At 39.2% G+C, this 12,152-nt stretch overlaps 1 protein-coding gene across 1 annotated transcript in view; it reads left to right on the forward strand.

The window, feature by feature from the left end:
- Positions 1 to 12,152, forward strand: part of Nhlrc2 (NHL repeat containing 2) — a 52,013-nt gene that overhangs the window by 16,871 nt on the left and 22,990 nt on the right. Inside the window, exons 3-5 of the mRNA XM_034492393.2 lie at positions 3,723 to 4,178; positions 7,823 to 7,944; positions 12,014 to 12,143. Of these exons, the coding sequence (XP_034348284.1) occupies positions 3,723 to 4,178; positions 7,823 to 7,944; positions 12,014 to 12,143 (708 nt within the window). The remainder of the gene's footprint in view (positions 1 to 3,722; positions 4,179 to 7,822; positions 7,945 to 12,013; positions 12,144 to 12,152) is intronic.

Below are 12,152 nucleotides of genomic sequence, written 5' to 3' on the forward strand. Positions count from 1 at the left end.
TTGTCTATTTTTTGAGAAAGACAGAATGTGAAATTGGGTGGGTAGAGAGGTGAGGAGAATCTGGGAGGAATTAGGGAAAGGGAAAACATAATAAAAATACTTTGTATGAAATTTAAAAAATGCAACTGTTTTGAAAAAAAAAAGGAAAAAAACAGAGTAATTCTGAAGACTTAGAACACAAATAAAATGTCCCTTTGGCCCTAATAAGAAATACCCAATACAAAGTTCCAAGTGTTTAACATAGATTTGGATGTCCTAGTTATAGCTTACCTTAAATGTTCAGGAAAGATGGAGATGGAGAAGTGTTGCTTTGGGACAAGCATCAAATACACAAGCAGGGTGTGGTTTCCCTCAGATGGATCCCCAAAGCAAAAGAAGGAAATAAAGGGAAAATTTAGGCTCCAGTATGAAGGAGGAGAATTACAGCCAGCACCTCCTCCATGAGTGGGGTCAGTAAATGAAACTGCACAGAAAACAGAGCTGTCAGAAGGGGGAGCTCTCAAGCTAAGAACCTGGCTGAGAAGATAAGGTGGTCACATCTATACAAACTCCAGGAAAGAGAATGTGTGGACTAATAGTCACAGACTTGACAACTGCGTTCCTTACTGGAATAATATCTTCAAGCAGCATTTAAGACTAATGAAAACCAACTTGGATCAGAAATATTAAAATTAAAAAGGAAAAGAAGAAATGAGCATTGATTGAATTCAAGAAATAAAAAATTCAAAATTATATTAGAAATGAAATCTGAATTGCAGGATGTCCAAGGGAGGATAGATTTATATAACAGTGGAGTGGGTGAGACTGGGGTGAAGCATGCAGAGGGGAGTGGGGGGGTTCTAGTGGATGACAATGTGCCAGCGTAGGGAGGAAATGAGGGACTCAGAAGACAAGAAAAGGAGGTGCAGCATAGAACTACTTGGGGAACCTCAAAAAATCAAAAGAACCACCCAAACTAATACCTGAATTAGAATATAAAAGAAAACTAAATATAGAAAAAAGATCTTGACTCTTCATCTTGAAAGGGCCTATAAGGTACCAGGGACTGTTAGCCCAGAAAAGTCCAAGGAACCACTTAATAAAACTGCTAAAATTACAGACCAAAACAAAAAAGTCTTAGGAGCTCCAGACAAAAAGATAAGTTAACAAAAGCATGTACATTAAACTTATGAAATTGTCCCAAATAGATTGCAAAGACATGGCACATAAAGCAACATTTCAGTACTCTTAAGGTGTACAAGCCAAGGTATTGTATCCATTTGTCTTCCAAGCATCAAGGCTGTAATAAACAGTGAGGAAGTTCAAGGAGTCAAGGGTAGTGTGCACATGCGCCCTTTTCGTGAATGTCCTACAGGGAGCTTTCGTCTAACTCTGGCTGAGTAGGACAGCTGCCATGGATGGATGAGGATGTCATGCATGTAGACACAGAGCAGAGATCAGAACAACACTATAAAGAGAGGTGTATGTGATGGTCAGGGTTTGTTCTGAAAAATAGACCCGATCGAGGTGACAAAGAGTGAGGGTTTACTGTAGGAGCTGACCTAGCTACGTAACTGCAGAGCTGGCTGACCAGTCTACATCAGGCTGTTGCTTCTGTTCAGTGTCTCAGTGGCAGATGGAGCCGTGGATATGGAAAGGCAAAGGGAAGAAAGACAAGCTTGAACCCTTGTAGGCTCTGCTTTATTTAATGAGTGACTAGCAAGTGCCCTCTATTGTGGAGCTAACACATTCCTGAACCCTAGGGTAGAGAAGCTGGAGTGCAGGCAGCAGTTCTTGTCCCCTGGTGTTCCTTCTCTCTGAGCCACTGAGGCTTTGTGTGTCCTTTGTGTTTAGCCTGATTCACTCCTTTCAGCTGTGTCTCATATGGGATATAATCCAGCCTCCTGTCTGCATATTTACTCAATGTGAGTAGTGTACTGTATTGTGTGTATTAGGGTTCAGCCCTCATGTTTCCCAACATGACATTGTGAAGTGTGATGTTGCTAAGTTCTTTTGAAATTTAGAGGTTTTTTTTTTTTTTTTTTAATAGTGGTTAAATTAGATGAGAGTTCACTGTGTACTGAGTACTATGTTAAACTCCTTACACACCTTATCCCTTAACTCACTTACCCTAGGGAGTCATTCATGATGCTTTCCTCATCTCACAAGTGAGAAAACTGATACAAGAAAACCTTGATTGCTTAGTTGTTGCTTCTCAGCGATTTGGTTATGAGCTGTCAAGACATGTTTTCCTCTCTTGGGTCTTAGATGCTGTGCTGGCCGTGAGTTATGTATACGTCTACCTTAGCCAGAATTAGAAGATTAGGCGTTATTCAAAGTTTGATTTCTTCTCTTTTCCTTTTGGGTTCTTGTAATTCCTTAGATGCTCTAAGCTGATCCCAAGGTGCCTGAAGAAGTGTCTATTTTCCCTCAGTCTCCTGGAGTTTATCCTTTCTCTGAGTTACCTCTGGGCTCCTGGCCTTTTTGTCTGCCACCTGTTCTCCAGTGAGCTCATTCAGTTTCTCTGTTTCAAGTAGGTGTTTTCAGCTCTGACATCTCTATTTAGTGTTTCTTTTACAGTCTTATCTCTTTGCTTATGTTTCCAGTCTTTGCATTTATTTCTTTTCATTGTATTTTTTCTTTTACTTCATGGAACACAGTTTAAGTCTCTGCTGATTAAAATTATTTTGGCATCAATAGCTTGTTTATTTTTTATTTCCTTTGATGATAAATCATATACCCTTCTCTGGTGTTTGTTTAAGGCAAGATCTTACTGAGGCTCTGAATGACTGGGAACTGGTTTACTATTCTTTGTGAAATAGTAGTTTGAGACTATATACAAGACATTGGAATTTTGTGATATGTGGAACTTGGGTTCTAGTGAAGTCCTGATATATAAATTTAGTTTTGTTTTAGTAGACATTCAGCACAGTTACTTCTGATTATAAGTTCCCATTTTTAAAAAAATATACTTATTTTTAATGTATGCGTACACATATTTTGCCTGCATGTCTGTCTGTGTGTGTGTGTGTGTTTGTGTGCACTCGCACGCGCGCACCACATGGATGCAGTGCTTCCAACACCAGAAGAGAGCACTGAATAGTCTGAATCTGGAGTTGCAGATGGTTGTGAGCCACCACACAACCAGGAAGCCAACTTAATGTCCTCTGTGAGAGGAGCAATCTCCTAATCACTGCACCACCCCTCCAGCCCACTTGTCATGCTCTCTGCTCAGTAACTCAGTTCTCAGTGCTCAATATTTGCTATGCTTTGTTGGTCTAGCCTTAGGTATGTGTAGTTTAGAGACATGTGAGTTGTGACATGAGTATGTTCACTATTTTCCCACGCTCACCAGCCTCCCTGGTTCTCCGACCAGAATACAGTAGGGTTTCAGTTAGAGTATTAGCCGCTGACAGCAGGGCTTCTGCCTTGGCAGCACTGGCCCTACCCCTCTGTGGTGTGCCTCCCTTAGCTGACTTCTTCCATCTTCTTTAAAAGCTTTACCTGAAAACATAGAGCTCTAATCTTGCACATGGATTTGATCCTCTGTGTTTATATGATAAAATCAAGATGATCTGAGATTTAGATTGATTAGATTTGTATACATATGTTTAAATACAATGAAATACATTAGTGTAGTTGTTTTTTAATCTGTAGAATTTTTATATTAATGAGCAAGCTCTAATGTGTGGATGATCATTTTCAAATTTTCATAATGTTTAACATATACTTTCTCTTTTCAGATGGCCTTCTGATTGTTGGTGTTCACTCAGCTAAGTTTCCAAATGAAAAGGTCCTGGACAATATCAAGAGTGCTGTCCTTCGATACAACATCTCCCACCCTGTGGTTAATGACACAGATGCCAGCCTTTGGCAGGAGCTTGAAGTCTCTTGCTGGCCAACACTGGTCATACTGGGACCCCGTGGAAACCTGCTGTTTTCTTTGATTGGAGAGGGAAACAAAGATAAACTATTTTCATATACATCTATCACTTTAAAGTATTACAAAGACAAAGGACAGATCAGAGATGGAAAAATTGGAATAAAACTCTTTAAAGAGTCTCTGCCGCCTTCACCATTGCTGTTCCCTGGCAAAGTAGCAACAGACCATGCTACTGGCCGACTGGTAGTAGCAGACACCGGGCACCACAGGATCTTGGTCGTCCAGAAGAATGGGCAGATTCAGTACAGCATTGGAGGTAAGGTTTGACACTGGTCATGCTACTTATTGATCAGTATGTAGAATGTTTTTCAGTTTAAAAATAGCTCAAGTAAACATACAAAGGCAGCCTGAATTGCCTTGTGACTTTATCACCAAGTTATTTTGTTATTTAGTCTGTGTGTCTGAGTTAACCTCTCTGTCCTCTTCAGAACAAACAAAACCCAGAAGCCTCGTGTCAAAAGGAGGAAATCACTAAGTTATATAATTTCTTAGGTATATTTGTGTGTTCCACCCTGTTTTTTAATAAAAGTGTTTCATTTATTTGTTTATGGAAATATATACCAAGATTTTAGGTCAGTGACATTTTAAATGAGAGTGTCATGTTTTCTTCTCTAACAAAATATGTCTAAATGATTTTCAAGACAAGAACTCTGGGCAGTGACCAAGAAACTTGCTATTTACACTATAAAGCAAACAGGCAAGGGTTTGTACATCCTTTTACTTTTCTCTTGTTTCATCCTTAGGAACTAAAGGGTACGTCTCAGACCCCTCCCCTTCCCATGCAAATGCAGGCCATCTCGTTTCATAGCTCCCTGCCTTAGATGAGAACATGCCTCTAGTGTCTATCTGCACGATTAGCAAAATCTCCCAAGTACATTCACACTGATCTGCTTATCGAGGCTGAACTAACACAGCGAATTAGTCAGAGGGAAAGCCACCCCTTAAAACCAATCTCACTTGATGGTAGGACACACTTTACATATGGAAGTAGATTAAACATGTCCTAAGCCATTGCTCATTGTATGTGCTAAGATGTTTTCATCTCTTGTGTCATTGTATATGTTTTTTTATTAGAGCATATGTTGTTTTGTGAAGCTTTTGTTATTGTTTGGGCTACGTGGTATTTTCTGTTTAACGGTTATGACAATTGTTACTTCAAAAATGTATTGAATTTAACTGGTTTTGGTTTTGTGGTTTTGGTGTGTGGTGTATATACATGCTTATGTGAGTCTGTGTGCTAACATGTGCATAGAAGCAGAGGTTGGCATTGGGTGTCTTTCTTGATTGCTCTGCGCCTAATCTTTTGAAACAGAGTCTATCAGTGAACCTGAAGCCTATTGGTTTGGCCAGGCTTGCTGACCACTGAACTCTAGACATTTGCTTTGCCCCTATAGATGCAACACATTGTATTGTTGTTATTCTAATTGTTTTAAGACAAGGTCTAACTGTGAAGTTCTAGGTGGCCTGGAACTCTCTATGTAAACCAGACTGGCTTCAACTCACATAGATCTGCCTTCCGGGAGTAAGGGTGTGTACTGCCATGCTTGGCTTTTTGTGTATGCTGGCAGTCCAAACTCAGATTCTTATGATTGTACAGCCGGCACATTACCAGCTGAACTATCTTCCCACCCAGACTTTAATATATTATTCATTCAGAGTGATGTAGATAAGTGCTCTTCTGTTTAATGGGGTCTTACATACAATTCTGGTTGTTCTATAACAGTCTGTGTAGCTCAGGCTGCTCTGGAACTCATAGAAATCCACCTGCCTCTGCCTCTTGAGCTAGGATTAAAGAAAGGTGCGTGCCACTATAACCAGCCCAACAATGTTCCTTCTTAACAAAAACCATCAGCAAATGGTATTCTCAAGTGTGCCTATAAGAATACTGCCAACTCTTAACATATGGTTAAGATGTGTTTTTTTGACAGAGTTTCTGTCTCTAGCTCAGTCAGGCTGGCCTGGACCTCACTGTATCCCAGACTCATTTTGAATTTACAGCAATCTTTCCACCTTTAAAGTGCTGAGATTACAAGCCTATGCCACCACACCCACCTCATATTATTTGTTACATTTGTTTGTTGTGTGTTGGGAGTAGAAGGGTGCTTGTGTGTCCTGGCATAGAGGTCAGGGGACAGCTCTTAGGAGTCAGCTCTTTCCTTCCACCGTTGTGGGTTAGAGAGTCAGACTCTGCTTGTTGGGCTTGGGAGCAAGTTCTTCTACTTGTAGAGCCAACTTACTAGTCTCCAGCCAAGTTTTCAAAAAGAACTCTTTGGTCACATATTTTCAAGAACTACTGATTTCATGTGACTTAACAGATTTTGCCGGTGATAGTATAGTATTGTCAGGTTTCTTAGGCATGTTACTCTGGTGGTGTCATGGATATTCAGGTGGTTGCACTGCTCAGCATTTTCAGATCTTAAGCCATAGAGCTCTTCTGCCATCCCTTATTTTCTGCAGAACTCTTAACGTCAGCAACAACAATCGTGCTAATAGTAATGATAGCAGACCACATCCCTGGCTTCATTCTAAGCACACTGCCTGTGTTTCCTTATCTTCCTTCCTCTAACACTATGAATTGAAGTATTATTAAGCATTATTAGTTCTATTTTACAGAAGTGAAACTAAGCCATAAAGCACATACCCAGACCACCAACTAGAGAAAGTTAGAGCTGGGAGTTAGTGGGACTTGCATGTATCCCCTAGCCACTCTTCCTACTGTTTAAGAAAGTGGATGTTTGCAAAGCCGTGTGTGAGTGCTGACTCCAAGCTCTGAGTAGCAGCGGTTGTGGATCACTGTGTCAGACTGTGCCCACTTGGAGCTGTGGTGTTCAAAACTTGAGAGGCATCCATTAGGTCAGGGTCATGCTGCCTGTCTTAAAGTATGCACGGCTTGTTGCATGTCTTAGTGACCATGAGACAGCGGGCAGGAAGGAGTGTCACCCTGGGCTTCTTGACTCAATAAGACAAGAAGGCTCTCAAGGTGTAGGGCTTTTTACAGCAGTTCGAGTGTAAGTATTGTTTTAGGGAAAGAGTGTATATAGAGTTTTGTTTTACAGTCAAACGACTCTGTTGTCCAAAATTGTTTTTTAAAAAATTATCCCTTTTGGGACTAGAGAGATGGCCTAGTGATTAAGAGCATTTGTTTTTTTCAGAGGCCCTGGTCTCCATTCCCAGCACCATATGGCAATTGACAAGTATCTGTAATTCCAGTTCCAGGGGCTCTGTGTTATCAGCACACATGGTGCTTATCATATATGCACGCAGGTGACACACACATAAAATAAATCAAATTTGAAAATTTATCATTTTAGCTGCTGAAAGGCTAAAGTTATTTTTACCTTTCTAGATAGGTAACAATTTTAAATTTTTAAAACAATTTTAAAAAGCTTTTAAAATTATTTTCTGCTATATATGCTACTGAAGTGTACAAAGAACTATAACAGTATAAGCCCTGTCATTGGCCAAAATATATCGAAACAGAAATAGAGGAAAATAGCAAATGTTTTCATTTTAAAATTTTTAATGATTTAATTTTTTTATGTGAATGATATGTTGCTTGCTTGCATGTCTGTGCACTCACTGTATGTGTGTGGTGTAGTGTTCTCAAAGGCCAGAAGAGGGCACTGTATCCTTCAGGACTAGTGTTTGTGAGCTACTATGTGGGTGCTGGGGGTTGAATTCAGTCCTCTAGAAAAGGAGTCAACACTCAGAACTGTGAGCCATCTGTCCAACCCCACATTTTCATTTTAAAATAGAAATACTGAAATACTGTGTTACTTATTTTTAAAAATTCCAGCATTAAATGCATATTTTAAAATCATTTATTTGGAAGATTTTACTTTGAAGTTGCTTTTTTAACATGAAAAAAAAAAAAAATCTCACAACTGTCTTGTCTTTTAGGACCGAATCCTGGAAGGAAAGATGGGATGTTTTCAGAGTCGTCTTTTAATTCTCCACAGGGTGTAGCTATAGCAGGTAATGCCATCTATGTGGCCGACACTGAAAACCATCTTATAAGAAAGGTAATCTTCATTTTAAGTTCAAGTTTTAAAAGTTCTAGTCAAGATACCCTGATGTTTATCAGGAGTCCAGGGTCATCCTTGGTTACATACAAGTTGGAGACCAGGTTGGGCTACATGAGACCTGTATTCAGGAAGAAGAAAGGGTAGGAGGGAGGGAGGAAGGAAAAGAAAAAAAAATACATTAAGATTTCAGAGAAATTCTGTCAGTATACTCTTATACAAATTTAGACTTCGAAGACTCTCCAGAAAATTTTTTTTAAACAAATGGAATTTATTAAACAGTGTTTTGCATGCTTCATTTATTCTGTCTTAGTCACAGGAATGATATGACTGTCATATTCCATTATAGATAAACCTAGTTATCTTAAACATTTCCTACCAATACTTATTTTGACAATAGTCTACTGATCATTAAATTATTGTCAATTTGGACAATAACTAATCAAAGTGCATATAATCTTCCTTGTTAGGTAATCACAGTGTGTCCAATACTTCACTTTCATTCAATATTAACATTTATCTTTATTTGACAAAGTTATCACATAATACACATATAATAGCAAGTATGTATCTAGAGTATGTAATGAAATCTTAGTAAAGGCATTGTGTTTTCTTTGCTTTTGTGTAAGATTTAGCCTGTTAAATGTCCAATAGATGTTTATTAAGTAAGTATATTACAAGTTTTATATATATATATATATATATATATATATATATATATATATTCAATGAAACTTTTTTGTGTGAATTAATTTTTATAAATATATATTGTGACTTGAACAATTAAAGAGGATGTGGGCTTTTTTGGTTGTCCTTGTTTGTTATTTGTTTTAGTCTTGGGAACCTCCTAGACACTTAAACATGCTGTTATACTGTTGTCAAGTTAGGGAGGACACTTATTTGGTCACTAAGCCCTATTTTATTCGGAACTTTGTTAACATTGCTGTGTGTAGGTTACAGAAAAATGGTGTGGTTTTAATTACTGAGCTCTTAAAGTTGGTTCTTCTGTTAATTTTTTAAATTAAATTTTTTTTTTTTTTACTTATTCACTTTACATCCTTCTCACTGCCCCCTTCCTGGTCAGCCCCCTTCCACAATTCTTCTCCCATCCCCTTTCTTCCCTCCCATTCTCCTCTGAGTGGGTGGGGGTCCCCCCGGGGTATACCCTGACCCTGGCACTTCAAGTCTCTATGAGGTTAGGCTCTTCCTCTCCCACTGAGGCTAGACAAGATAGCCCAGCTGCAAGAACAAATTCCACTTACAGGCAACAGCTTTTGGGATAGCCTCCCCTCACTCCCCCCGGCCCCCACTCCAGTTGTTTGGGACTTACATGAAGTCCAAGCTGCACATCTGCTACATATGTATAGGGAGACCTAGGTCCAGCATATGTATGTTCTTTGGTTGGTGGTTCAGACTCTGAGATCCCAAGGCTCCAGGTTAGTTGACTCAATTGGTCTTATTATGGAGTTCCTAACCCCTTGGGGTCTGTAATCCTTCCTCCTGTTCTTCCATAAGAGTCCCCAAGCTCCATCCACTGTTTGTTGTGGGTGTCTGAGTTTGTCCAAGTCAGCTGCTGGGTGGAGCTTCTCAGAGGATAACTTGTTCCTATCTGCAAGTATAACAGAGTATCATTAATAGTGTTAGAGATTGGTGCATACCCATGGGATGGGTCTCAAGTTGGGCTGGTTATTGGTTGGACATTCCCTCAGTCTCTGCTCCCCAAGCAAGTAAAAGATCTGTATGACAAGAACTTTAAGTCCCTGAAGAAAGAAATTGAAGAAGATATCAAAAAGTGGAAAGATCACCCATCTCATGGATAGGTAGGATTAACATAGTGAAAATGGCCATCTTATCAAAAGCAGTCTACAGATGCAGTGCAATTCCCATCAAAATTCCAACCCAATTTTTTATAGACCATGAAAGAACAATTCTCAATTTCATATGGAAAAACAAAAAACCTAGGATAGCCAAAACAATCTTGAACTATAAAAGAACTTTGGAAGGAATCACCATCCTTGACCTCAAGCTGTACTGCAGAGCAATAGTGATAAAAACTGCTTAGTATTGGTGCAGAAACAGAAACATTGATCAATGGAATCAAATCGAAAACCCAGAAACAAATCCACACACCTATGGACACTTGAGTTTTGATAAACAAGCCAAACAAAGCATCTTTAACAAATGGTGCTAGTCTAACTGGATTTAGAAGAGTGAAAATTGATCTATATTTATTAGCCTGCACAAAACTCAAGTCCACCTGGATCAAGAATTTCAGCATAAAACTGGATACAGTATATTTCATAAAAGACAAAGTGGGAAATAGCCTTGAACACATTGGTACAGGAGACAGTTTCCTGAGCAGAACACCAGTGGCTCAGGCTCTAAGATCAACAATTGATAAATGGGACCTCATAAAATTTAAAAGCTTCTGTAAGGCAAAGGACACTGTCAATAGGACAAAATGGCAGCCTATAAATTGGGAAAGGATCTTCAGCAACGCTGCATCTGACAAACGGCTAATGTCCAAAATTTCCAAGAAGTCAAGAAATTAGACACCAACAACCCAAATAACCCAATTTTAAAATGGGGTACAGGGCAAAGCAGAGAATTCTCAACAGAGGAATCTCAAATGGCCGAGAAGAACTTAAAGAAATGTTCAAAGCTCATAGTCATCGAAAAAAGGTAAATCAAAACAACTCTGAGATTCCACCTTCCACCCATCAGAATAACTAAGATCAAAAACTCAAGTGACAAGCACATGCTGGCAAGGATGTGGAGCAAGGGGAACACTCCTCCATTGCTGCATTGCTGATGGGAGTGCAAATTGGTGGTTTCTCAGAAAACTGGGAATCATTTTACCTCAAGGTCCAGCTATAACACTCCTAGGCATGTACCCAAAAGATGCTCCAACATCCCACAAAGACATTTGCTCAGCTGTGTTCATAGAAGACTTATTTGTAATAGCCAGAAACTGTAAACAACCTAGACTGAACTGAAAAACTCCCTCAACTGAAGAATGGATAAAGAATAATTTTCTTTGGAAGTTATTTCTGTAATTGTCAGAGTGTCGTAGATATCTGATGATTCACTGAGGTAGTGAGACATCAACATTCAGAGATGCTTGGCCTTTATGACTTGTGCCCTGTTCTCTTGCTTCACAACTTGTGGTTTTCAAGTATTGGACAAGGTGCTGCATTCAAATGCCTATTTATTGAAGTAGTGTAACCACACAAATACTGGGTTTGCTATAGTCAGAGTCCATTCTGAGCGACGCGACTTAACACATTGTTTCTCCCTTCCTTTTTTTCATAGAAATAGTTACTGTATTTTATTTTGAAGACCTTGTTAGCAGAGGTCTAAGCTCATCACCCTCTTATATTCACACACAAAATATTGTTGCGTGTACACCCTTCCTTTGTCTAGAATAGTTTTTTAGTAACCTATACATTCTTTATGTCTCCCTTTCCTCACTGCCCTTGTCATATTCCCTCACATGAGCCAACTGGAGATAACCATTTCAATCTGCTTATCTGCATATCTGCTTATCTGCATAGAACCCCAAAGACTCACTATCCTGTGCACATGATATCTTAATGACTTCACCGTGGTACATAGCAGAAATTTCACCCATTTACCTATAGAACTCATTAGTTTTTAATCAATTTAACAGGCTTTGCAATCATAACTTTACATTGTTTTTAGAATATTTCAGCTCCAAAATAAGAATTGTCACTCAAAGATAATTACCTTTCCCATTTCCGGGTATTCAGTTGCCTATGGATAGGCCCTTACTGGGACTTTCACACAAATAGAGAAGGATCCTCTAATAGATGGTTTCTTCTTCAATCTCACTTGATATTTTAAGGTCCTCCTTGAGGTAGTAGGTGGGTGATTTATTCCTTTCTACTGCTATGAAATAAGAGGGACAGGTTGAATATGTGCATAAGTCCTCTATAACTAACCTTCTAAGACAAGTGTTTCAAATACTCTGTATGTTCTGTTGGAATTATTCATATATTGAAAGCCAAAGTAACATGATTGACTGAAAGATGGACTGAATTTTTTATAGATAGACCTAGAAGCTGAGAAGGTGACCACTGTAGCTGGAGTCGGTGTTCAAGGAACAGATACAGAAGGGGGTGAGGAGGGAGACAAGCAGCCCATCAGCTCCCCGTGGGATGTTGCGCTTGGCACCTCAGGTATGAAGC

Source organism: Arvicanthis niloticus, chromosome 1, assembly GCF_011762505.2.
Source record: "Arvicanthis niloticus isolate mArvNil1 chromosome 1, mArvNil1.pat.X, whole genome shotgun sequence".
NCBI classification, from domain to species: Eukaryota; Metazoa; Chordata; class Mammalia; order Rodentia; family Muridae; genus Arvicanthis; species Arvicanthis niloticus.